Below are 27,933 nucleotides of genomic sequence, written 5' to 3'. Positions count from 1 at the left end.
GGCTCTTATCGCCAGTAATGGGGAGGAAGCAAGCAGTTGATTAACATCTGCTAAGACGATCCTACACCTGAAACAGGGTTGGAGGATATGTTAAGCAACACCTGCCATTGCGCAGAAACGGGCTAGTGTCACCTTTCCTGAGTCAAAGGATTTGGATGATTTTTTTCTGGAAGGCATGGGCCTCCCCGGAAAGAATTCTGGATTCCTAAGCGTTTAGTGCCCAATTTTCCTTCCTCTCCGGAGGGGTTTGGGAACTTCCAGCAGTAGTGGATGCCTCGCTCTCTCGTCTATCAAAAAGACGGTTCTGCCAGTTCCTGGGCTACAGCCTTGAAGGACACAGCTGATAGAAAGATTAAGAGCATGTTTATACTGCTGCATGCGTTTTCCAGAGGTCCTATGGCCACACCACCCTGAACACATGTGTCTGATCTCGGAAGCTAGGCAGGATCAGGCCTGGTTAGTACCGCTGTTATTGCTGGATGACATACACCATTCGCTCATAGGCCAGTCAGATTCAGGAGGGGGCCTGTCTGGTGAGAAGTCCCTGGTTGGTATGACAACATTAGTAAAACACATTCAAGACACACCGTGTGTCCTTTGTGATACCTTGAATGAGGTCGGCGTCATTAACACTAGGACCTCTGCTATGGTGGTGTTGGCACGCTAATCCTTGTGGCTGCATGCTTTGGTTGCAGATCGGGAATCTAAAAAGAGTGTTGTGACCATTCCCTTACTGGTGAAATGCTGTTTGGAGAGGAAAGAGAAGCTTGGATTTCCAAGGCCATGGCTAAAAAGTCCACTTCCTTCCCTTTGCTGCTTTGCCTGTCAAGCGTTACTTCCCAAACCCCAACCTGCAGCCCTTTTAGGGAGGGGAGGGGGTGCGGCTTCGGGATAAGCCCAGGGGCACCTCTTATGCCACATGGGACATGGGGCAATAGGAAAGTTGCGAAAGTCAACCACAGTTAGCTTACAGGAGTAAAGCACTGTCTCTGCCTCCTCTATTACCTGTACCTATTCTTGTGCGTGTATAGTGCGTATATAATAGCAGGAGGTGTACAACTATATTTACACCTTCTTCTGAGGGGACTCTGCTCTGTGATAACTGCGCAGCAGATCCCGCTGTGTTACCATCCCAAAAGGATGTCCCTGCAGCTCTGATGTTTTTTTTTTCAATGTCATCCTACTTGGAAGGAAGACCACATAGGAGTTTCAGGATCTGTAGGTTAAATCTCTTATGGTGGAGCTTTTACATTTATAAACTGTAATCCATATAGCAAATGGCATCCACATATCTCTATGAACTATGATATAATGGTCCCATATGTTTGTGTATGTATGTATGTATGTATATATATGTGTGTGTGTGTGTGTGTGTGTATATATGTATATATATATATATGTATATATATATATATATATATATATATATATATATATATATATATATATATATATATATATATATATATATATATATATATATATATATATATATATATATATATATTAGTGTATGTATGTATGTGTGTCTGTATGGTTTTATTTTATATTACTGGGCTTGCCCAGCATTACTGCTTCTTTCTTTCTAACAGTGTTCTGTATCCGTTCATGTTTGCTTGCTTATTCTATAAATACATATACATACATTATAGCCAGAAGATAGTTCCTTATTTGAACCAACGTTCTTCTACATGATGCAAAAGCTTTGGTGGTTCAGTGGTGGAATTCTCACCTACCACGCGGGAGGCCCTGTTCGATTACCGGCCAACGCAGTGCTCGGGTATAAATCACTTTACGTGCTTATGTCTGGAAACCAACAAAAGGTGGTTTTCCAGCTGGTACTGTTTATGAAGTCTTCTTTCCCCCTGATACGCCGATCTTCTGGCCATGTCGGTAGACAACCCTTGGCCTCTTCACCTGAGAAGGGATCTTCTTGAGCAGGGGCTGTTTGCTTTTTCACACTTACGATGACTTTGTTTGTCGGCTTGGTAGTTGGGTAACTGATTTTGGCCAGGAAGGGTATTGCGGGAAACGTAATCTCAACCATGGTTCATGCTAGAAAGCTGGTGACATCCAGACACTGTCCTCAAATTTGGGAGAGATGTGTCCTGGTGTGAATGGAGATGCTGACTGTTTTCCTACTGGGTTATTTCCTACGGTTTTTGCAGGCTGGCATAGATATGGGGCTGCGTTTTGCCTCCATCAAGGTGCGGATATCGGCCTTGTCTGTCTTTTTTCACAGAATGTTGGCTCTGTTACCAGAGGTTTAGATGTTTTACAGGGCGTACTGCACACGGCTCCGTGGGACCTGTCAGTAGTGTTGATGATGATTATTTTTTTTGCAGTCCTCCTGGTTTGAACCATTGGACTCTATGGATGATAAGTCCTTATGGGGAAAACGGTCTTGCTTGTGGCCTCGGCTAGATGGGTCTCCAAATTGGGCACTTTGTCCTGCAAGTGCCCCTACTTAGATTTTATGTGGACAGGGCAGAGCTCTGGAATAGTCAGCAGTTTTTGCCGAAGGCTGTTTCTGCATTTCACCTAAACCAGCTTATTGTGGTTCCAGCTCGGTTTGGTTCCTCTGACATTCCTAAATCTTTGGACGTTTTACGTTATTTTGAAGACCTATCTTAGAGGGACAGGAGGAGTTAGGAAATCTGACTCTTTTTGTGTTGTATGATGCTCACAAGAAGGGTTGTCCTGCTTCGAAGCAGTCAATTGCTTGCTGGATATCGCTGACTATTCAGCAAGCTTATTCTTTGGAAACCTTGCCTGTTCCGCAATCTGTTAAAGCCCACTCAACTAGATCTGTGGGCTCCTCCTGGGTGGCTGCCCATGGAGTCTCGGCCATGCAATTATGCTGAGCGGCTACTGGTCTGGGAAGAACATGTTTGTTGGTTCTATAGGTTTGATAACCCTTCCCAAAGAGGTTACCCAGTTTGGGGAGGTGGTGCTTTACCTGTCTCACCATGTTCTTTGACAATTATGGAAGCTTTGGGACATCTCCATCATATTAAGTGAATCCCCAGTATCCCTTCTGGATAGGATTTTAAATACTTACCAGTACTTTTTTCAGAGTACATAGGGGATACTGGTCGCCCTCCTCAGTGGTTCGCTGTTATGAAGGTGGAGTTGGGACTGGTCTTGCAAGTTGTTATTTTAAAGTTATTAAAAATAAACTTTTATTGAAAACCTAGTAAAAACTGCGAAATATAAAAAAACATACAGCATGTAGTGGTAAGAGATGATACAAATGTTTAAAAAGGAGGTGGGTGGCAGCACACTGTGGGCGGTATTCAATGTGAATACCGGTGACGTGCAGCGAATCCTGTTTAGGATTCGCTGCACATTCGCCACTGGTCGCCGCGTTCCGGAGCCTCGCTGGCTCCGGTATTCAACGAGTCAGGGGCTCGCTGCCCCTGACCGGCGAATATGAGCTCCTGCGGCGAACGCCGCAGGGAGCCTGAGGACGGTGGCAGGCAGGGAGATGGAAGTCTCCCTGCCTGCCCCAGAGCGTATGTGGGGGGGAGGTGGGCTCCCCGGGTGCCAGGCAGCACAGGCTGCCCCCCGGGGGTGCCAGCAGGGGACCGGGTATATTCACTACACCCGATCATGCATATGTAACGATCGGGTGCAGTGAATGTATGAATATCTAATGAGCAGCTTGGCTCCGGCGCCCCCTGCTGGCTGGTCAGTGTAAAAAAAAAAAAAAAAATAATAATATATATATATATATATATATATATATATATATATATATATATATATATATATATATATATATATATATATATATATATATATATATATATATATATATATATATATATATTTTTATTATTTTTTTTTTTTTTTTTTTTATTTATTAAATATATATTCATGTGCTTATAGCACATGAATAAAAATAGCATGCTCCTCCTCAGAATAAAATTCCTGATTTTTTTACACCAAATGTAAAAAACAAAACACTTTATTTTAAAAGTTCACATTCCACTTCACCATAAAAAGATAGCGATTGCTACTCAGTGAATCATGGCGAAAAAAACCTTGAAATGTATTTGCCATCTGGTCATTGAATAGGGTGATTCACCGTTTTAGTCAAAAATTCGCCTTACAGCACAAAATCGCCATAAAAACCTGGCGAATCAGCCTCATTGAATACCGCCCTGTGTGTCTTATGTGACAGTAAGGATTGTGTCGATTACACAGCGTCTTATATGAAGGAGAATAAGTTTTAATATCCTTAGTGTGTAGTGTTCTCACAAATTAACCCTGATCCTACTGCAATGTTATGTAATTCACATGGTACAGTAATAGTGTACACTTTTCTTTTTTTTCTCCTACACACTCTTACTGTACCATGTGAATTACGTAACATTGCAGTAGGATCAGGGTTAATTTGTGAGAACACTAAGGATATTAAAACGTATTTGTCATATAATAAAGACACTCTTTAAGTGACACAATCCTTACTGTAACATAAAGAGACACAGTGTGCTGCCCGCCTGCCACCGACCTCCTTTTTAAACACTTGTCGCACCTCCATTATATCAATCCTATATTCATAAAATATGTGGGGGTCCTAATGAATATATATTAGCCCTGTGTGACTGGCATCCCTCTCTTGTCCTACAAGTTGTTATTCAAACAGTCTGTTTTGTGTTATGAATGGTGTGTTGGTTCATTTGTCTCACCACTTGTTTCCTTCTCTTAAGTATGTCTTCCTCCTTCGGGCACAGTTTTACCTAGACTGAGCTGCGGGAAGGGGGCATAGAGGGGAGGAGCCAGCACTCCCTGTTTGAAGTTTTATGTTGACAGGCTACTTTGGACCCCATCGTATTAAGTTTATCCCCAGAATCCCTTATGGACTCTGAGAAAAGGATTTACCATAAGGTATTTAAAATCCTAGTTTTGTTCTTCTGTAAGGCACTTAATTTGTTTATCTATCTTTACTCATTGTAATTTTGTATTCCTTCTGTTTTGCACTGTGGAAACTTAAATTAATGGGTATGCAATCTCATCATAGCTAAACCGTTGGCCCTTGAAAAATCTCTACATTTTAGGATTAGTGTTTATGAGTTAGGAATATATTTACCTTTTAAACCACATTATTGACAATCTGATCGTGCGGAATTTTTACCTTCTATACCGATCTCAGTTACTGGTAAGAAGTTTAATTTCCATCTGTAGCTGCTGTGTATTAACTATGTTTTTTTCGTTACAGGACTTGGAGATTGCTGCAGAGTTTACCTTTTCTGCACCTGTACGAGAGCTGTTAACTTACTTAAAAACCAAAAATTATGCAAAGGTAAGTCATTTCTTTGTTCAAAATGGACTTTATTAAATCTCCTATAAAGAATACCTGTAACCCCTAAATTAAGTTAATCAATTCTGAAGGTTAGTGGATTACTGATTTACTGTTTCTATGCAAATTTTTTAGTACTTTCCATACTGTACAGTTATCATAGTAGCCTCCTCTCAAATGAATTGAGACTCTTGTGCTGGTGTGAAAGGAGGATTAACGTGCACTTCTGCTGTTTATATTTGTTTGCCTTTTTTTTTCCTGACATTTTATTATTGCTGCCAAAAAAATAATAATGATAACAGTGATATGAATTGGTCTCGCCAACTTAAATAGAATTGTAGCCTATACTGCTTTTTATTTTAATGTAACACATTTAAGTTATATTTTAATTTACACATGTACAGTATATCTAACTTACATTTTCTCCCCCCCCCCCCCCCCCAAAAAAATAAAAATATATATTTTTTTTTATATTATTTTACTCTTTTTGTCAGTTTGTTTTGGTATTGATGACAAGTATGACCTTCAGAGAGACTTTTTCTGTTTTTTTTTATTACTTTGTTTTTGATAGTAACTGTACAAGTTGTTGCCTATTAACTCATGTATCTTAAGGCCCCCCCATACATCAGGCTGACAAGTCGGACCTAATCTACTGACAACTCCCCGGGGGGGATTCATCACATGCAGTCCCCGGGGAGATGCTGTCAGGGAGCGGGGCGGCGGGGGGGCTGCAAGCGCAGAGCCAGGCAGGGGACGCAGAGGCAGTGTACTCACTGGGCAGCGAGGGGACCAGATTGCCAGGTAGCGTAGGGGAAGCCGGGCAGCAGCGGGCGCACATAGAAAAAACACACACAAATGAATGGCCAGCCAGTGATTGGCTGAGAGCTCTCTGACTGAGAGAGCTCTCAGCCAATCGGTGACTGTCCATTAATTTCTATGTGCGCCCGCTGCTGTCTGGCTTCCCCCACGCTACAGGGTGCCTATCACTGCGTTCACCGCCCCGGACCACCGGCTCCCTGCTTGCGGTGATCACCGCCCAGGTCAGTGCGCCTCCCCTGCCCCTTGCATCAGCTTCCATATATGCTGCGTCCCCTGCCCGCCTCCAGGCTGCACATAAGATTTACCAAATCACATGGGACCGCGCATCGGGTCAGCTGGCATGTCTGCACATTCGATTTGGGCCGATTTCACTACTCGATCCATCCGAATCGGGCTCAAATCGCACAGTGTATGGGGACCTTTAGTCTGCTTTGCTAATACTAGTTTTGTTGCAAAACACAACAAACTACATTTAAATGTTTGATCACCCTAAAGGCCCATACACACTGGGTGATTTTGAGATGCAAGCCGCTCAAACTTGGTGTTTTGGGCGGTTTCAGCTCAAAGCCGCCCAGTGTGTACGGCCCAGTGGTGATAGGTGATGGGTGCTCCCGCATCATCGCTGGGAAAGCCGTTCATCTGCTTGTATTACCAGCAGATGAGCGGCTTTGTGGACTACTTTGCATAGCGCTATGCAAAGCCATCCGCCCCCTGCTGACCTTGCTGGGCAGGGGGGAAAGCCGCTTGATGTGTGCACCCTACATAAATACAAAATGTAATCTCAGGTGTACTCTTTGCACCAGAGACCAGCAGAAAATTCTGAAAAAGTATAAATTTGTGGGTCTGGTCCCAACTTAACTTTTTGACATGGTAGTGAGTGGAGAACTTCTGAAGGGTTGGTACTTGTTTCCTAGCACGGCGCCCATCACATCGCATACCATAAGGCATACGATGGTATGTGATGCGATGTTATACAATTTTTAATTGTATACCATCGAATTGTGTGGCATATACAATGGTATACGATTTTAAATTGTATAAGCACCCTAATGGGTGTTTTCAATGTTAAATGTGCCCCCTTTAAGATAAATAATTGTATAAGCACCGTCATAGGTGCTTACAATGTTAAAAGCACCTCCACGCCACCCTTACTATCAACGCCAACCCAAAGCGTGGCGAGCGCAGTGGTACGTGTCCTCCGACCTTTTCATACCCCCACTATCCAAGTCGGCGTGGAGTTGATTTTATATAGTGTGGCGAGCCCCGCGAGGGGAAGCGGTATACCTGTGAAGTAATGCGTGTCCCCTCGCGGGGCTTGTCACGCTTCGGGCCCGGTGGCTCGCTGTGCTCGCCACACTATATAAAATCAACTCCAAGCTGATGTGGGTAGTGGGGGTATGAAAAGGTCTGAGGACGCGTACCGCCGCCCCGCGCGGGCTCGCTGCGCTCGCCACGCTTCGGGTTAACGTCAATACTGGGGGTGGCGTGGGGGTGCATTTTACATTTTAAACACCCATTAGGGTGCTTATACAATTAAAAATTGTATAGGGGCTTATACAATTTAAAATCGCATCGCATGCCATACGCCCGTATGCGATGTGATGCCATACACCTTAATATCCTGGGCGCCGTGCTAGGAAACAAGTACCGAAGGGTTTATTGTTAATGGATACTAAAAGTTTTTTTTGTGTACTGTGCTTGTAATTTAGAAGCAACACTTCTGGTGATGATCCGCAGCTTTATCACAACTAGTGAAATCACTTCTGTTTACCACCCCTCTTCTTCCCTCCTTTCTTTTAGGTGTTAATTCCTACCCTGGAGAATGTGCATGTGTTTGTGCCAGATAATCAATGTAGAGGAAAAACGGTTATTTTGCAGTTACTAAATGCAGCAGCTGGTATAGACTGTTCAAAGGACCTTGAAGATGTGGCGTATGAGGCCTATTTGCTGATGACCATGCACTCAGACAGGGACCAGGATGTGGAGGATGCCTGGGCTTGTTGGGAAGGACAAACTGTTAAAGTAGTACCACCAGTGGAAACTGCTGATACTCTCAGGAGTATGCAGGTACATGTCTGCACTGTGTCTCTTCTTGTCTGTCACTTTCTTTTCTCTTCATCCTTTTTTACTCTGGGGAAGATGTATCAAACCATTCGAGTGTAGTTTCACAGAACAACCAATAAGCTACTAACTCATTTCTGTGCTAGTTAAAGGAAAGATAGAAGCTGCGGGCAACTTCTCCATTTCATCGCTCAAAGGTTTGATTATAAAATAAAAAAATACTTGTTTATCTGAGTTCTTGCAATAGAATGCAGAAATGATTTGGCCAGTTTTAGCACCAATGATGTCTTGGACATTTTTAGTGAATTCTGTTGCATACACAGGGAAACATTATTTCCTGCTGGAACCGCAGACTTCTGTGTTACATTATATGGTAAATATATGTTTCATAGTAAGCTGAAAGGACATTTGCCATATATTCTTTCCCCACCTTACCCATCAGCTAGATACCTACCACATGTTGTTCAGCAATACAGACTTTTCATACTTTAGCAAAGAAATGTTAGGAGTGTTTAGGTACTTGTTTCCTAGCATGGCCACAACGATTTCTATCGTGGTGGTCGTGTCGGAAAAAATTGTGTTGGTCGCGTCGGGTGCATACCAAAACGCACACGACGCGACCGACGCGATGTACCTGATTTCTCCATAGGCTTCAATGTTAAAATAATTTAACATTGAAGCCTATGGAGAAATCGGGTCCATCGTGTCCATAGGGTTCAATGTTAAATTATTTTAACATTGAAACTGAGTCAATTTAACATAGGAAAAAATGGGAAAAGGGCCAATATGGGCCATTTCTCATTGGGTATAGCCCCGGCATGTGTGTAAAAAATAATGGCCCCCCATTGTGGCCGCCACCCCCACGATTGACGCGAACCCGAAGCGTGGCGAGCGGCGGCGGTGCGCGTCCTCCGACCTTTTCATTCCCCTACTATCCACGTCGGCGTGGAGTTGAGAATAGATTAGTGTGGCGAGCCCGAAGCGTAGCGAGCCCCGCGAGGGGACGCAGATACCTGCCAAGGCCGCGAGGGACGCCTCTCGCCGGCTTGACAGGTATCTGCGCCCCCTCGCGGGGCTCGCTGCGCTCGCCACACTTCGGGCTCGGTGGCTCGCTGCGCTCGCCACACTAATCTATTCTCAACTCCACGCCGACGTGGATAGTATGGGAATGAAAAGGTCGGAGGACGCGGGCTCGCTGCGCTCGCCACGCTTCGGGTTCGCGTCAATCGTGGGGGTGACGGCCACAATGGGGGGCCATTATTTTTTACACGCATGACGGGGCCATACCCAATGAGAAATGGGCCATATTGGGCCTTTTCCCATTTTTTCCTATGTTAAATGGACTCAATTTCAATCTTAAAAAATTTAACATTGAAGCCTTTGCGATGGACCCGATTTGTCCATAGGCTTCAATGTTAAAATATTTAACATTGAAGCCTATGCGATGGACCCGATTTGTCCATAGGCTTCAATGTTAAATATTTTAACATTGAAGCCTATGGAGAAATCGGGGGCGTCGGGTGCGCATAGGCTTCAATGTTAAAATATTTTAACATTGAAGCCTATGGGGAAATCGTGGGCATCACGTCGGTCGCGTTGTGTGCCTTTTTAAGGCACACGACCGACGCGATGTACCCGAGTTGTGCTTTTTTCAAAGGAAATCGCGGGCATTGTGTGCCTTAAAGTTAATGCACACGATGCCCGTGATTGTGGCCGTGCTAGGAAACAAGTATCGTGTTTATTATGCAGATCTGAAGATCTATTGTTGCTTAGTTTTCCTCCAGGAAAAGACATAGCTTAGTTAAGGAAGTTTGTTTTAGAAAACTTATGCGACAAATGTTGAAAAAAAAAAAAAAGCTTTAAACTGACTTTATGGACAGAAGTAATGACAATTGCATTGTAGAAGTCTCTCATTTCTCCTGCAACTCATCATTTAATATACAGTTCCTTTATGTACTTTTATTCAGGTGGTTTTTGTCCACAAGTTTCTGCTGTATGACCCTACCTTATTATGCATAACGCAATGATGACAAATACAATCCAGTCACTATATATCTTTATTAACTGACTTTACGCATGGCTAATCTGCGTTGTTGTGCTCCTTTTACTCCTAAGATTGACAATCTATTGCTTGTGGTGATGCAGTCTGCCAACTTGTTGAGCCATAGAAAGGCTTTCCAGAACTCCACTGAGGACATCTTGGCTTTGCGGCTAGAACAGACATCTAGCAATCCCGTGATTGCAGAAGCTTTGCATCAGCTCAAGGTAAAAATATTGAACAACAATACAGTACTTTTCTATTCCCACGTTGGACCATTTCATGATGTTGTATAGTGGCCTCTTTTTGACATGGTCACTGGCTTACGAATTATATATTTTTTTATGTTTTAAATATTACACCAGTTTCTCCAAATGAATGACCTAAATGATGATCTTTGACTTATTGATTGCCCCTTTAAAACAAGCATAAATTATCTTACAATATTTATAACAAACCTGTTTTAACGCATGTATCTATGCCGTACTTTAAGGGGTTAATTTAGTTAAATTCAAGGTTCCATCAGAACAGATCACATAACCTTGTGCTTCATTTGATCCATCCTTTAAGGGCCCTACATACGCAGAGATGTGTGCCAGAGATACATAACGGGAGATTCAGCACAAGAGATTTCACTCTTGTGGCTCATTTCAGACAATGAGCCACATACAGAGAGATTTGTGTCAGAGATTCAAATTGGGAGATTCAGCACGGGAGATTTCAAATCTGTCACAGAAAGTGAAGTACAACACTGCACTTCATCACAAAAATGTTATTATTACTGAACATTACTTATTTTTCTTTAACAAGTATTCTTTCACCTCCCCCTAATATTGCCCCCCCCAAAAATAAAGTTAATCATTGGTGGCTAGTGGTTCCCCCTGCACCGACCGACCCCCCCCATATGCAAACTTTTTAACATTGGTGGTACAGTGGAAACGGACATAAAAAAAAATACTTACCAAGTCCGGGGTCCAGCGTCTTGTCCTGTCATACAATCATTTTGTAAAATAAAAAAATGGCATGGGGTCCCCCCCCCCCCAGGCATGACCAGCCCCGGGCTTTTTGAGTGGTCCTGGTTCCCAAAATCCAGAGGACAAAGTGCGTGGGGTCCCCCGGATTTTGGGGACCAGCACCAGGCTCTTGAGCTGGCCCTGGTTTCCAAAATACGGGGGGACAAAATGAATAGGGGTCCCCCGTATTTCGGAGACCAGCACCAGGCTCCACTAGCAGGGGGTGTAATGCCATAGCCAGGGGACACGCTTGATGGTGTCCCGTGGCCAAAGCATTACCCACCCTAACTAGTCAGCCCAGGCCGGGAGTTTTTGGGGAGGTGGGGACCCCCCAAATAAGGGGGTCCCCCCTCTCCAGGGCACCCCAGGCCTGGGCTGCAGCCCGGGGCTATCCCCTGCACCCCTGGGCGGTGGGTGCAGGGTTGATAGCTTGTTTAACAGTAATATTGTCTTTTACAGTAGGACTACAGGTCCCAGCAAGCCTGCCCCACATGCTGGTACTTGGGAGAACCACAGGTACCAGCATGTGGGGCATTAAAGGCCCGCCGGTACCTATAGCCCCCCTGTAAAGGAAATATTAAAATAAAACACACAAACACTGGTTTTAAAATATTTTATTAATCTTATTCTTCTTTTTTCACCCAGGGGAGCTCAGCCCCCCAGGGCTTCTGCGGCATCTTCACCTGGGGGCGGCAGCCGCCTAAGCTCTTTTGCATGGCTGCCGCCTCCCAGGGCTTCTGCCTCTTCATCTGTGTTCTTCACCTGGGGGCGGCGGCCTTTTAAGCTCTTTTGCATTGGTCGCGCCTCCCAGGACTTCAGGAGCTCTTCTCTCCTCCGCCGTCGGACTGACTGCCCCTACCCCGTCTCGAGCTGGCTAATATAGCCAGCTTTAGGGGGCGGGGCAATGACGCGGCGAGCCGTGATTGGCTGGCCGCGGCCATTTTGAAATTTTTTTTTTTTTTTTTTTTTTTTTTTTAAACATGTCCGCCGCGCTGCCGCCGAGAGGAGAGGTGAGGTGGGGGTGGCGATGGGTGCTACAGCTGGTGGGGGAGGGGGGTCAGGGGTGGCGGCGGCGGGGTGCGGCAGGTCTGCGGCGTCCGCAGTCGCTCGGCCCTGCTCATCTGCCCGCAGCCACACATGCGGGAGATGAGCAGGAGCTTTCTGAGCGACTGCTCTGAATTGTACAGCCCGTCCGTTCTGAATCTATGACAGATTCAGAACGGCGGGTGCGCGCATGTAAATCGCTGTGTGGGCTATATACACAGCGATTTACATGCATCTTCAGGCATTTTCTGAGCGATTTGTTAGAATCGCTCAGAAAATGCCTGAATATCGTGCTGTATGTGGGGGCCTTTAGACTGCTACTTTGTGTTTTTATATATTGTTTACATAAGCAATGTTCATACAGTATGTTGGCTTGTATAAGCTGCAGGAGCTGTAAAATGCAGCTGAACTCTAAAATTTGTTTTATTTGAAACCTACAGTATATGGTAATGAGTGATTTTATAAAATAATTATATTTTAGTGTGCCCTATTCATTAAAGTTTCTCTATCCTGTAGCTTGTGAGCAGGGGCCTCCTACCTCTATATTGGTCTTTTACTACCCAGTTTGTTTCCAATTGTAAAGCGCAACAGCATATGCTGCGCTATATAAAAAAACCTGTAAATAAATAAATCTCTAAACCATGAATTCCCAAGTAGATCTATTTTGGAATGCTTTAAATTGTGAATGAATGCATACGGTATATGGCCACTGTACCATGCACCCATTATATTCCTGTCTGAACTTGGACACTAAATCAACTAGTAGCTTATTACGGGGAACATTTGAATTTACACCGTTATAGAATAGAAGCCATTGTATGCACAGTGTTAGATTATTTTTAGTTAGCGAGAAATATCGGCAAATCTAAGTATATGAATAACCCTGCACTTAGGCCCTTATTCAGATCTGATCGCAGTACAAATTAGTTCTCAAAATGGGCAAAACCATGTGCACTGCAGGTGGGGCAGATGTAACATGTGCAGAGAGAGTTACATTTGGATTTTGTGTGTTTAAATTGAAATCTAAATTGCAGTTTAAAAATAATGCAGCCAGTATTTACCCTGCACAGAAACAAAATAACGCGCCCAAATCTAACTCTCTGCACATGATACATCTGCCCCCACCTGCAGTCCACATGGTTTTGCCCATTTTGAGAACAAATTTGTACTGCAATCAGATCTGAATAAGGGCCTGACTGGTAGATTTATTAAACGTCGATCAGGGGAATATGTGCTATCCCCGTGCGTTATAGCAGGGGATAGCGCTTCCCCTGATCTATCACACCCGCCGAGCGTTTACTCTAACGCCGGCGGTGTGGGGCAGGAGGCATAGCGCAGGGGCGATGTTTTGCACTGCGCCCCTGCCTCCTGCCAGATTTATGAACGGTCAGCATCGCTGACCGTTCCGCCGCCTGCAGCTGTCGACTTCGCCAGCTGCAGACGGCGATGCCTATACCTAACAACAGGGACAGCGCTGTCCCTGCTGCTGGGGCTGAGCTGCGCTGGGATCTCGCGAGACTAGCGAGATCCCGCGCATGCGCAGTGAGCCGGCCGGGGGGGAAGGAGACGGCGCATCAGTATTAACTGATGCGCTGTCTCCAGGAGGGACATCGCCGGAGGGGGGAGTTAGCGCTCCCCCACTCCGGCAGCAAGATCTTAGTAGATCTTGTCGGTGTCCCCTCCTGCTTCGCCTCGCTAATGAGGCGAAGCAGGAACTGTTATAGCGGCGCGATAGGCGCCGCTATAATAAATCTACCCCCGAGTATGGAATTTAATTACCTGCAGTAAACTATCTTTGGTGAAAAGGGGTGGTTAGTTCCAGTACAAGTAAAGGGTATATAAACAGGTCTACTTTAGCAGACAACACTGAAAGAAGTGTCAGAAAACTGCAGGATTTGGTACCATCAAAGATAATTTAAATAAGAGAAGGAAATGCACATGTGGGAAGAGGGCCCTGCTCACAAGAGCTTACATTCTGGTTTTTCTTCCTTAGGCTAAATCATTGTATCCATTCATCAATTAACATTCTGCTCAATTGGCTGTCCACGTTTATGGCTAAAATGGAAATGGGTGTGTTTACTGGTCATGTCACATATGTGGAGCATAAGAGTACTTTAGTTGTTTAAATGTGTGAAGTTGTATTATTATTATTATTATTATTATTATAATTCATGGATACAATGCAAGTCGGTTTGCTGAACAGTTAAAGATTGGTTGTGGTTTTTTTTTTTTCTTCACTTCAGAGTGATGCTTTGCAACTCTGCACCAAGATCAGCAGTGCCATTGATAGGGTGGATCAAATGTACACCTCTGAATTTGAGTCTGAGGTGGATGAATCCGAATCTTCCACTCTGCAGCAGTACTACCGTGAAGCCATGATTCAAGGTTACAACTTTGGTTTTGAGGTAAGGTTTCATATATTGCAACTTCTACCTAATTTTTCTTATTGTGTATGTAACGTGACATTTTACTCTTGGATCAAAATGAATGTGTTATATTGAGATCATAATAAATGTGAATAATAGGTTTTGTTTCTTGGTATTTTTTTTTAGTGAGTGTATATAAATAGATTCATTACAAAAATGTTGGTTTCACTCTCTAGTTTTGTTACTTCAGATATTTAATTTCGGTACTTGTTTCCTAGCACAGCGCCCCCGATGCCTGCGATGCAATTCGATTTTTAATTGTACAAGCACCCTGATGGGTGCTTTCAATGTTAAATGCACCCCCATTGGCAACGGCACCCCCACTATCAACGCCATCCCGAAGCGTGGCGAGCGCAGCGGTACACGCAGCGAGCCACCGAACCCGAAGCGTGGCGAGCACAGATTACTTTACACACGGATTACTTTACATGTATTCCGCGTCCCCTCGCGTGGCTCGGTGGCTTGCTGCGCTCGCCACACTATATAACTTTAACTTCACGCCGACGTGGATAGTGGGGGTATGAAAAGGTCGGAGGATGCATACCTCCGCCCCTCGCGAGCTCGCTGCGCTCGCCACACTTCAGGTTGGCATTGATAGTGGGGGTGGTGTTGACAATGGGGGTGCATTTAACATTGTAAGCACCCATGCTTGTACAATTAAATATTGCATAGCATTGCATGCCAGCAAATGGCATGCGATGCAATATTTCCTTGTACAAGCACTCCTGTTTATTTAACATGAATATCGCATCACATCGCACACCACTAAGTATGGTATGCGATGGGCGCGTGCTAGGAAACATGTACCTTAATTTCTTTGCAAACCCCATTTATTTATTTATTTTTTAAACCTTTTTTTCCACTTTTGCAAACTTACTATTACATAATCGATCCAATACAGACAAATCATTTGTAATGTTCAATATGATTTGTCAACGTCCTTTGTCAACGTCCTCATTTATTTTTCCGGATTCACTCATTAATCTTTTTCTCAATAGCCTTTATCACTGTGAACAGATGTAAGCAGGTGTCCTGATAGAGGTGTGGTTATAATGAGATTTGGCTTTGTGTGAAATGATGGTACATAATGTTACTGGTTTTAGCAATTATTCATAAATCAGTCAGCTGTAACTTGGCCACACCTTATACCGTTTATTAGTTTGCCTTAAATGGGCTTGCCTACATTCAGTAAATGAAAAAAATAACAAAGCTGCTTCCTTTGCAAGAATCAAGCTCTTAACTGTTTCCTTACCCAGTATTTAGCTGCAGTACACTATCTTTTAGTTGCAAGTAGAAAAAAAGCATATAAATTGAATGGAAACTTGTTTCTTATTAACCAAATAATGCTGGGTAAGTTCCTCAAATCTATAAAATAGACCATGTTTACCACAAAATTATGTTCTGGTATATGTTTTTTTTTAAGTCCATTTAGGATTAAAAACTCACATAACACAATTGTGTAGTGAAGATGCCTTTTAATGTAATATTGGCAAAGTTTGCTGTTGATACATATATGCAATTGTGGCCCCATGCAGACCTGACTGTAAAATATATGCCCATTTGGAGCCTTGTGCAGGCTCCAAATAAATTGGCTGATGCAGTGACATCTAAAGATGGACACAGCTCTGCATTTGAGACTAGATATGTACATCTTTCTTTTGAGCAATGTAAAGTACTTTTGATTTTACTTCCAGCTTTGCATCCGCCGCAGATTGTTTTCAAGTCTTTCCTACCTTTTTATAACTCTAATAAGAGTTAACATGCAATAACTATGATGTGCACAATAGAGCTAAATGTTAAAGCTTTGTAGTATATACAGGAAGTCGCAGCTTTAGTTACTTAGGGGTGCTATAAGAGATAGAATTGTGAGATAAAGTACCGACCAATCTGCTCCTTACTTTCATTTAGGTAACACAGCCTATTAAATGTAAGTTAGAAAATGATTGGCTGAGACTTTATCCAAGCAGCAGAGTCGCTTGGCCAGAATGAAGCTGTGTGGGGGTCGCACACAATGTTGTGGCCAGATCTGGCCCCTGCCAACTGGATTTCAAGCAGCACACCATTCAGTACAGCCGCACTGTGAACATACCCATTTAAATGTATGTATTCTCCCAGAAATCCGGCCATTGTGCCATATGGTCCAACCACAGATCTGGTGGCTGCGGCGGATTCGCATATGTATGACCAGCAGCATAGGAGACATACTTTGGCTGTGTGGTAAACCATGCTGCTTATTGAATACCCCCCAAAATATCCCTCCTTTTTGAAATGTTAAACGGGCCAGTGTTACTGAAATGAACATCTTTGTCTTTTAGTACCACAAAGAAGTAGTTCGCTTGATGTCTGGGAAATTCAGGCAGAAAATTGGTGACAAATACATCAGTTTTGCACGGAAATGGATGAACTTTGTGCTAACAAAATGTGAAAGTGGACGTGGCACCAGACCAAGGTAACCCACATAGTAGAACATGCATATTGTATAGTCCTACTGCAATGTCGTTTATTAGCTGTATCTTCCTTTAATATAGAGAAAAATAAATGGTTGGTTTTTTTTTGTACTTGCCACCAGGTTTGGTGAATAATAGTAGTCTGAATAAGTGTTTATAATCTTGGCAAGTGTTCAGAATTAGGTACTGTGGTGTATGCCAATGGTATGAATAAGAAAGTAAGTTGAGTTAAAATGTTTATAGCACATAATGCCTGTATATGTATCTACCCCCTATATATTCCAAGTAATATATTTAACATAAATCTCATTTTCTGTGTATTGGTACCTTTTATTTCAATTTTCCGTTCCACTGTAACTGTTCATAAACACCTCACTTCTATTTTCTAGGTGGGCAACCCAAGGTTTTGACTATCTGCAAGCCATTGAACCAGTGTTCATTTCAGCACTTCCTGAGGATGACTTTCTGGTATGTTTTCTTTGTCTACTGAGATGTTATAAATCATTGCATGTTCATTTGTGAAATGTATAAAACACATCCTTAGAATACTAGGTGTAAAATAAACTACAGAAACCAACATGGTAAAACAAGAGAGGAACCACCAACTTTTTATTTTATTGGCTTTAAAAGGGGTATTTACCAGAATATCTTTTCAAAAAGTTACCCTGCTTATTCAAGATTGAAAGTGAACAACTCCTTTGTTTCTTTTTTAAGCAAAGCATATGGGATGTTTTATTTTTAGAAATTGCTTTTTTGCAATGTTGAATTAGGAAGCACTAAAGAATAATAAACTGGGGAATCCTCCTTTTCACCTAATCAGTTGTGTCCTAAACCCTATTTTGTGAACCAAATTGGTTAAATATTAATTAAGTAGTCCACTGACCAGCTGAAAGTCTTTAAGCATTAAAGGTGCCCATACACAGTCCAGCGCATACTTTTTGTACTAAATTGCATCACATCTAGTACAAAAAGCACGCATGCGTTTTGCACTAGCAATTTCTTATATACGTTTTTTTATATACATTTTGTTTTCCGAACATTTTAACATCCCACTCATCATTTACATGTAGCAGTAATACCCACCTAGTGCATGCTGATTGATATCTATATTCTGTGTAATGCTTCTTTCACATTGCCTAAATGTTTGAGACCCGGTATTTTGAAATGGTATTTTGAAACGGTATTTAAAACGGTATATTACCGTTATAAACACCTTTCACACCGCACATAAATACCGGGTCTTAAACAGGTTTGCAGTACAGACAGTAGCTATAAGACCGCATAGTGCATATGTAATGAGCCGCTCATTACATATGTACATATGTAATGAGCGGCTCATTACATATGCACTGCGCTCTCATAGCTACTGCCTGAGTCCTATATATCAGTTCAGAGCCATTCACACTGCTTAAAAAACGGCTCTGAACCGTGTAGGACTCTGCATTTTAACCGTTTGCAAATACTGGTTGTTTGTAACCGGTAAATGCAGACTGGTGCTTTCACACTGTGGCTTTAACTGTTTTAACAGGCTAAAAAATCAGCAATATGCTGATTTTTAAGAGCTGCAGTGTGAAAGGGGTATTACTGAGCAGTTGTTGTTCTGGCTGCTAAAGCAGGCACACATGTAACAGATGTGCTTTTTAGTGAAATCTGCCTATTGGCCATTTGCTCCCAGTTGTCAGACTTGAATATGTGCATTCAACAAGTTAGTTTATCTGTGTGAGTTAACCAACTTGCGTTAATCAAACATTTGTCCGTCTTCAAGCATTTGGAAGCAAACGGCCGATTGTGGCTTGCTCACATAAATTACCAGATAATCTTTTTAGATGTGTGGTAAGCTTAATATTCATCAAATCCCTTTCGTCTACCCACACTTTTCTCGGGATCTCTGTATTTACTATTTTTCTCTGTCTCTATAGAATTTGCAAGCGCTCATGAATGAATGCATTGGCCACGTTATTGGCAAACCTCATAGTCCTGTTACTGGTTTGTACATTGGTAAGTTATTGATCATATCTTATTTATTAATTTAAAGTATTCATTCTATATTTATTTGTAACCACTTAATAACCAGCTAATATTTTCCTCGAGTATCAACCTGTATCGGGGCCAAACTGCTGCCATCGCAAATACACTAATGGTGGGGGCAGACTTCAGTGAATATATAGCAGCTTATTCCGATACTGGCATGGTTCAGCTCCTCAATGTTTCGTCCATGTGTGGTCTGGAACATTGGTCATCTGAACTATGCTATTGGAATAAATGGGCAGCTGCTTTTACATTTCCTGAGCATGACCAGCAGTGATTGGATGCATGGCAAACACTTGGGGAGGGAACAAGGAAGCACAGAACATCTCTCTAAAGCCCCGTACAAAAGGGGGAACCCGGCTATTTTGCAGAGCGATGTGCTAGTTGTCCCACTATGCTTTATGCTGAGCGGATCTTTGCTTTATGCTGAGCGGATCTTTGCCTTATGCTGAGCGGATCTTTGCCTATTTGTTATAGCCAAGATCGCATTAGAGGTGACCATATCAGGAAATGCTAGGCTTGGTGTGGTTGGAACTGATGTATCCACGCCAGGCAAGTGGTTAAAGAGTTTAACTGCAGTATGGACTAAATGTACGTACATTCACTCCGAAGTTCAAAGAGCTAAAAATTGCTCAATTTAAACAGACATTTGTGTATAAACTGCCCATGCCACAGAGTAACATTTTTAGCGATGGTTAATGCGGTAGTTCCCACAACTCTGCACTCAGGACATCACACAGGGGTAGATTTATCAAACAGCGCTATGGGGCACATGCGCTATCCCCGTGAGCTAAAGCAGGGAATAGCGCTTCCCCTCTATCAAACCCGCTGTGCGGGTGCTGTAACGGCAGCGCTATAGGGAATGAGTTATATACGTTATCAAACTGGGCGCCTGCCTAATATACCTTATTTATTAAGATGCTGGATGGCCACGCGCTCCGGTTTTTCGCATGGGCATATCGCCAGAATTATCTGTCGCTGCGGGACTCCAGCTTTCTTCTTCACCGCTTGCTGGTCTCCGCGTCTGCAAATTCAAACTGCGCATGCGCCGTGTACACCGCATCCCTGGCGAACATGACCCGGCGCATGCGCAGTTTGAATTTGCAGACGCCGGAGACCAGCAAGCGGAAAACTGCGCATGCGCCGGGTACACAACGTGAGTACAAGGTATCCGGCGCATGCACAGAAGACGCCGCCGGACGCCAACGCATCATTCGTTATGGGAGGGAGCGTATCTCCGGCAGGAGGGGATAACGCACTCCCATAACGTGCGGCCACACAATAATAAATTCGGGCGAAAGTCAGGTTCTCTTCACCACGATAAAGTGGTGAAGCGAACCTGCGCCCTTAAGGAACGGTAAGGGAATATTAATAAATCTACCCCACAGTTCACAATTTTCAGTTCACAATTTTCAGTTCACCTAGCCTTTGTCACCCTGGGGGTAATTTAGACCTGATCGCATGGCTGACATTTTGCAGTAGCCAGCGTTCAGGTTGACTCAACCCAGCTTGAGTGAAATCCCACCTTGCAAATTAATGTGATCGATTTGTGAAAAGATGCAGCAGTGTGAATATGTTTAAAGACCATTCGTAAGGTGCTCGCCATCAAATAATTTTTAGACTGGACACCAGTCATCGCAGGCTCACAGTAGCCAGAGACGTACTCTGCGGCAGCGATGAAACCAGGTGTATCTGACCTGTTACGGACGACACACACCCTCCACTAAAACGCTTGGGCACATCTGCATTTTCCACAACACGACCAGCTTTTATTCTGACGCGCCTAGCAGTTGTTTTGGCACTCAAAGGAAATTGCCGGTTACCATTCCCAGATGCCTAGTTCCGGTCAATCGGCTTCGATCAAAAAGTAGAAGTCTGTCAGTGGGAATGTCAATTGTTTCTCCCTGTGTCAGCCAGTAGGCTCAAGCCCACTGAGCTGCGGGAAGACGTATTTCAGCTGAATTGTGCGAAAACATAGTACCAGTTAGGGCACTCTGTGTTCAACCCGCACTTTGGTCAAATGTTGATGTTTTACGTGGCTAAACCTGCCTTGTCCGGGTGCGATAAAAAAAAAAATTGAATCCTCTTCTACTCCAATCTCACATCAGTTTAGAGTCAGGAGCAGTACACAATTGAATCACTGCCAGTGAATCTCAGATTAGTGCAAGCTCATTTGACAGATGGGAACTAAATGGTTGGAATTGCAGCACCCAGTTTTCATGCCCGAAATACCATGCACAGCAATGTAACCACAGACAGAGCTGCACTCACAACAGCTGTGCAACAGTAGTCATGACCTCATAAGGGATTCTGGGACCCGGGAGTAGTTTTTAATTTTTTTGGTCTGTTTTTTTCCTTTTAAAGTATTTTTAAATGTTTTTAGTCACAGCTGTTTCATTTCAGTAATGAAGATATTTTGAAGATAAGGTTTTAAAAGTTTTTGCTGGAAGAAGTCAAGTTTTTGACAAATGTTACTTATCCTTTTTTATGGAATAAGTCTTTTAATTACTTATATTTGGTTTTGTTAGCTACGCATCGAAATAGTCCAAGACCTATGAAGGTGCCTCGTTGTCACAGTGACCCACCAAACCCGAATCTAAATACTCCTGCACCTGAGAGCTTCAGGTATGTGCCTAGTTTTTGAACACTTCACAATAGCTTACATTTGTGTTACTGCTAGCATTGGTAGTTATCGAGTGGACATAACACTGCATGATATTAAGGATGTAGTCGTTTTCAGAAATTTGCCACTTTAAATGTCACCATTGGGAGAAGGGGGTCTGGTGTATGCTGACTATTTATTTGTTTATTTACTCTTTTTCAATATCCTTCTATTCACCATTTTATGATCAGTTATCTAATGTGAAAATGCGGAAATGGACATACTGAAACGTAGTTAGTCACGGTTTTTAAAAACCATGACTACTACATTTGTCCGGATAGTCCCATAAATAGTTAGAAAAAAATGATAATTATTATTAAAGATTACCACATGTACTGTAAATTTGAGTAGCACTGAATCTAACATGGCCAGGTAAAGGTGGCAATGTGGTGAGACGCAAACCAGAGTAGTTTTACGTTTATACTACAGTGTGACCCAGTAGCAGTCAGATAATGTGCTAAAACATGTTGGGTTCCAAAATGTCTATGATCATACTTAATATACAGATGTAGCCCCTGCCATCTTTGAACGGGGCTCGTCAGACCCTCCCCTCTGGCAAAAGCTGGTGGACAGGGGCTACACTTGGGTGCATCTCACACCCACGCGGGTCCCAGGCTCTTGGCGGCGCTGCAGGTTCTGCCCGTCTCCGCTTCAGGGAGACGGGCAGGGCTCAGGGCGGCGAGGGGCACCGGGGGAGGCGGCGGAGAAAGCTCCGTAGCCACGGGGCACGCGCGAGCCCCAGCCGCTGGTGATAGAATCGCCAGCCCCTGCAAGAAAGAGGCCGGCTCCATCTGTAAATGTCTTTGATTCCTTTATTTGATTCAAAATGAGCCTTTGGAGCTTATTCTTCGCCAAGCTAATTTTTGTGTGCGCTCAAATAGTGAATGTTGGCATATAGCCCAGATGCAGAAGCTAATTGATGTGTTTTTGCATATATCTCCTTTTGAGTCGGATGAATCTTGGCCAGATCTCTCTTTGCGGGACATGAGTATTTTGGTGCAGGAGTTAGCCTGTGGCAATGTGATTTGTTTACACGTGTGGCTGGGGGCGTGTAACAATCATTCCAAGTTACTCTAAGTCATGAGTATGGAGCCGGGCAGCCTGTGTCAGTCTGATCTTATACCTGGCATAAGGCAACTGCTGATACTAATAATGGATGTAAACAAGATAACTTGGATTAGACCATGGAAACACACATTATCGTGAAGACCTAAAATGGCCTTCTGCGATGTACCACAAATGTCTCCACTTTTATGTCCATCTCCAAATCCTCTCCTTAGTGCTCTTCTTGCCTCTGTGCACAAGTCAGTTGGGGCAGCTTTTCCATTTTACTCTTCTATTTTTGACTCACTTTTTTCATCTGCCTTTTAGCAAAATGATCTTTCTAGTGCCTCATGGAAAGTCCATAGTTCAGTGCAGAAGGGAAATGTTCCTAAGAGCCTTCACTTGCCTAGAAAACTGGGATACACAGTGTAAAACTTAAGTATCCTATTAGCCGTGGTTATGTGTCACCTGACAAAAAAGGCATTTATTGCTGTAAAAACACAATGGCCACTTCAGGGTATCCAATTATTAGCCCGTTTGTTTTGTGCAGCAAACTATACCACTATTTGCATAAAACCACATAGGGACTGCATAAAGCCACGGGCCTATGTACTTTTGTCTCAGCTACGGTCTCTTATTGGGGATTTGGTACCACCTGCCTAAGATGTTACGTGCTGGCATCGTGGCTAGTAGGATAGCCCTGTCAGCAGTAATAAACTCTGGCCAATTACCATGACTAAAATGATAATGTCCCTATTAGTGAGGACCCCTTTTAAGCAGTTTGTAAAGTAATTGAATTGAACATGTTTCAATTGAACATGTTTGGCTGCCTTACACATATTAATCTGAATTCTCAAAAAATTATATTTTGGGGTGTATTCACTGTTGGTCATTAGGTCGATTCTGTCTAATATTTTACACCTGAAAAAAAAAGTCTAGATGAATTGTAGTATTCACTATCATTTTTTCTAGACAGTCTAAAGCATTTCACCTGTCAACTCTTTTCGTTTGCCTCGACTGTCTAAATGAGTAATTTAGACTTTTTGTTTCACTTTGTCTAAACTCCGTCATGTTAATCTGATTTAGCCTATTCAGTGTCTGATTGTGGATTCTAAAGTTTTCAGGCAGGCTTTAGACAAAGTGAACTAGACAATTTCTTCTGTCGGGACTGCTCTACAAAACCTTAAATATTATTTTATTTATGTAGTTTTTGACATGAATCCAATGTAATTTATTTTCATTTTGTTTGTAAATATATTTAGTATGTTTATTGCCCATATGAATATTTTTACTCTACCCATGTTGCATTGTCTTTCCCAGCATTCATTGTTGTGCCCCTCTAGGACACGGTAAGCTGCGAGCTTTGCAACTTACAGAGTCAACTAGAATGAGGGCCAAAGTATGTAAATCATGGATATGATAATTGTATATTAAGTTGACAATGTCTGCGTCAATCCCAAAAGATCGACGTGATTAAAGTTGACACAGGAACAAAGTTTCAGGGGGATGCAGTCCATAGGTTGACCACTATTGGTCGACAGTCAAAATGTCAATGCATGAAGATGGTTGACATGCATTAGGTTGACACAAACAATATGTCTACACAAGGAATATAACTACATGAAAAAGGTATTGTGGCCGAAGCATGTCAAGCGGACATGGTACACTTATATGGTGTCCATGTTGACTTTTGCCAACATAAACACGATAAAAATGCATGTTGACCTGTTTCCATGTCGACAATTTTCACAAGTTGACCTAATGCATGTAAACCTTTTGACTCTAAACTAATCACGGTCGACCTACAGTATTATGGGACATTTCATTAGGCAAATACCCCTAACAAAATTGTATTTGTATTCGAAAATAAGAATTTTTTAGACGTACTCGTATTTTTTCAATACAGATGGTAATTATCTGCAATTAGCGGTATCCAGCCGCTAATTGATGGTAAAATACGTGTGGAAAATGCACTTAGTTTTCCAGGCATATTTCGTAGAAGCCTGCACGGATTAGTCAGATCCGCGCAGGCTTCAGTGTAAAAAATAGAGAAAAATAAATAATAAAAATGGAGTGGGGTCCCCCCCCACGGACGTAACCAACCCCAGGCTCACAGAGCCCTTCCTGGTTCCCAAAATATGGGGGACAAAATGACTAGAGGTCCCCCGTATTTGAAGAACCAGCACCAGGCCCAACCAGCCAGCAGGGTAATGTCACAGCCGGGGGACACTTCTTATATAAGGTCCCACAGCCAAAACATTATCCCCCTGACTGGTCAGCCTGTGCAGGGGTCCTGGGGGAGTGGGGACCACATCAAGGAAGGGGTCCCCCCCCCTTCAGAATTTACCTGCCCAGGCTGAAGCCTAGGGCTGTCCCCTGTACCCCTGGGCGGTGGGTACCGGGCTGATAAATGGTGTAAAAATTAAAGGACCCACTGGAACTTGTAGTTCCACAGCTATACAAATAGTAAAATAAACACACTGACACCAGAATAATAAAACTTTAATACACACGGAGCCCACACATACTGATACTTACCTATGTTGACAGGGGGGTGAAGGAGGCCAGCAGGGGGTGGAGCGCAGCAAGCGGGGGTGAAGGTGGGCATCATGGGGGTTGAAGGAGGCCAGCAATGGGGGGGGGGGGTGAAGGTGGGCATCAGGGGGGTGAAGGAGGCCAGCAGGGGATGAAGCACAGGAGCCCAGCAAAGAGGGGGGGGGGGGTGAAGAAGGCCAGCAGGGGATGGAGCGCAGGAGGGGGTGAAGGAGCCCAGCAGGGGATGGAGTACAAGAGGGGGCGATGGAGCCCAGCAAAGGGGGGGAGGGGGTGAAGGAACCCAGCAAAGAGGGGGAGGGGTTGAAGGAGCCCAGCAAAGGGGGGGGGGGGAGGGGTTGAAGGAGCCCAGCAAAGGGGGGGGGGAGGGGGAGAAGGAGCCCAGCAAAGGGGGGGAGGGGGAGAAGGAGTCCAGCAAAGGGGGGGGGGGGGAAGGAGCCCAGCAAAGGGGGGGGAGAGGGTGAAAGAGGCCAGCGGGGGGTGAGGCAGAATACAGTAATACACAAAGTGTTGGCAGCAGCCGGACAGCGGACGGGGGGCTGACGAACAGTGGGGATCCGGACAGCCGGAGCCCCTGTGCCTGCGCTCAGTGACCGGGGTGCCGGGCTGGGCTCACAGATAGTGTGCAGCTCGGTGCTGCGGGGACCCCCCTTTCCTGCAGACAGGGCGCCGCTTGTACCTGGTGAAGCGGCGCAGGCTTTGTGACACCGGCTCCCTCTCCCGCGAGTCTGCTGTGCTGCAGGAGCGGCAGTATCCGTATCCTGCAAATACTGATACAAGCTCCCAGCCGCATTGACGGATACTGCCGCTCCTGCAGCACAGCAGACTCGCGGGAGAGGGAGCTCTGGGAGCCGTTGTCAGAAAGCTTCACCAGGTACAAGCGGTGCCCTGTCTGTAGGGGGGGGGTCCCTATCACTATCTCACTATCTGTGAGCCCGGCACGGCACCCCGGTCACTGCGCGCAGGCACAGGGGCTCCGGCTGTAGCCCCCGCCGCCATCACCCCTCCTCGCTGGCGGACAGCGTGCGACAGGCAGGGGGACACAAGGGACAGAGGCATTGCCCCTTGCAGCCAGGCCAGGATCCGTCTCCCCCTCAGCCGGCTTCTGCTGCGCTCTGCAGGCAGCCCAGTTCCTGTCTCAACCCAGTCCCGGAGCTCACATCACAGTCACTAAAGGTCTCCCCATGGTCCCCCTTTGCTCCGGGCTGTGTCAGCGGCCGGGAGGCAGGTGGACAGCGTGCTCCATTAAAGGGAAGCACGCAGGCTGAATAATCATGCAGGGCAGACAGCAGGAGGGGGGCTGGCGGCAGGCAGGTGTGGGGACAGGGGGCACTCCATTACAGGCCAGCTCAAAGTTCATAATTCATGCAGGGCGGGCAGGGGGACAGCACCACAGCACATCTCCATACAGCTAATGGCGGAGGAGTGTGTGTCTGACACTGGCCTGCCCTGCAGGCGAATTGGACATGCCCCCTTTCGCCTCATAGGTGTTTTAACGCCAGGAGGCGTTCCGCCCTATATTTACTCTGAATACACTAATTGGTGGAAAGGTCCGCCTGTCTAGCTGATGTAAAAGCTAGAACAGGCAGAACTACATGAGTTAACGATGGACCCTGAATACAGCCCTTAATCTGTAAGATGTGATTTCTCAGATCCAGTTTTCACTAATACAGTAGTTCATGTTTCCAGGTCCTACCAGAATCACAAGTTGAAATAATTAGTACCACTTTGTAAGTTATGAATACTCCAGCAAGTAGTTATGGACAACATTCATGGTTACAGTGCTTTGAAAACTGTTTTGGGTAAAGCTGTTTTAGGATGAAGAAAAAATGACTTTCATAATGAGTTAACATTTTCTTTTTGAAAAGACCATTTGAAATTTTTTACTTTTTAGAACTCTACATGTAACATTTGTTACATTTTACCCTGACTTGACAGTGCAGCTTTGTAGTGGTCTGCAAAGTTAATACTTTAATATAATGGATAAGGGTTTCTCAAACTCAGTCCTCCAGGGACCACCAATGGTCCACGGTTTTAAGAATATCCATTCATGTTCACAGATAATAAACTACTTAAGTCACCTTTGCTTAAGCATGGCTAAAACTTGGACTGTTAGGGTTTCTTGATGAAAGAGTTTGGTAAACCTTATAATATACGGACAGATAAAGCTTTTCTAACATTTTTAGGATACTATACTCATCAAATATGATGCAGGTCACAAAGCTGATCCGGTGGTGTCACTGGCTCTCCCCTTGTGTATAAATCATACAATTCAATACAAGGGTTGAAGCAGTGCATCACTGAGCTCCAGAACACAATTTAGGCAGGGGCTCAGTGATGCTGATCTCACACAACCTGGCGCCTTAAAAAACATCTGTTCAGCATGACTGCAGCAATGATGTTTGAGGACACATTTGGGTACTTGTTTCCTAGCACGGCCACTCCGATTTGCATCGGGGTGGTCGTGTCGGAAAAATCGCGTCGATCGCATGC

General features: G+C 44.1%; 1 protein-coding gene across 3 annotated transcripts in view; it reads left to right on the top strand.

Annotated features, from left to right (window-relative positions):
- The window catches only part of MAP3K4 (mitogen-activated protein kinase kinase kinase 4), an 87,334-nt gene that overhangs the window by 37,222 nt on the left and 22,179 nt on the right, over positions 1 to 27,933 (top strand). For all 3 annotated transcript variants that reach the window (XM_083176503.1, XM_083176502.1, XM_083176504.1), the window contains 8 exons: positions 5,225 to 5,308; positions 7,925 to 8,191; positions 10,301 to 10,450; positions 14,524 to 14,685; positions 17,022 to 17,155; positions 17,543 to 17,621; positions 19,073 to 19,151; positions 21,710 to 21,806. In XM_083176503.1, the coding sequence (XP_083032629.1) occupies positions 5,225 to 5,308; positions 7,925 to 8,191; positions 10,301 to 10,450; positions 14,524 to 14,685; positions 17,022 to 17,155; positions 17,543 to 17,621; positions 19,073 to 19,151; positions 21,710 to 21,806 (1,052 nt within the window). The remainder of the gene's footprint in view (positions 1 to 5,224; positions 5,309 to 7,924; positions 8,192 to 10,300; positions 10,451 to 14,523; positions 14,686 to 17,021; positions 17,156 to 17,542; positions 17,622 to 19,072; positions 19,152 to 21,709; positions 21,807 to 27,933) is intronic.

The sequence above is a fragment of the Crinia signifera genome, chromosome 3 (assembly GCF_055691185.1).
Source record: "Crinia signifera chromosome 3, ASM5569118v1, whole genome shotgun sequence".
NCBI lineage: Eukaryota > Metazoa > Chordata > Amphibia > Anura > Myobatrachidae > Crinia > Crinia signifera.
The sequence above is the reverse complement of the archived record's forward strand: the minus strand, read 5'-3'. Positions and strand labels throughout refer to the sequence as shown.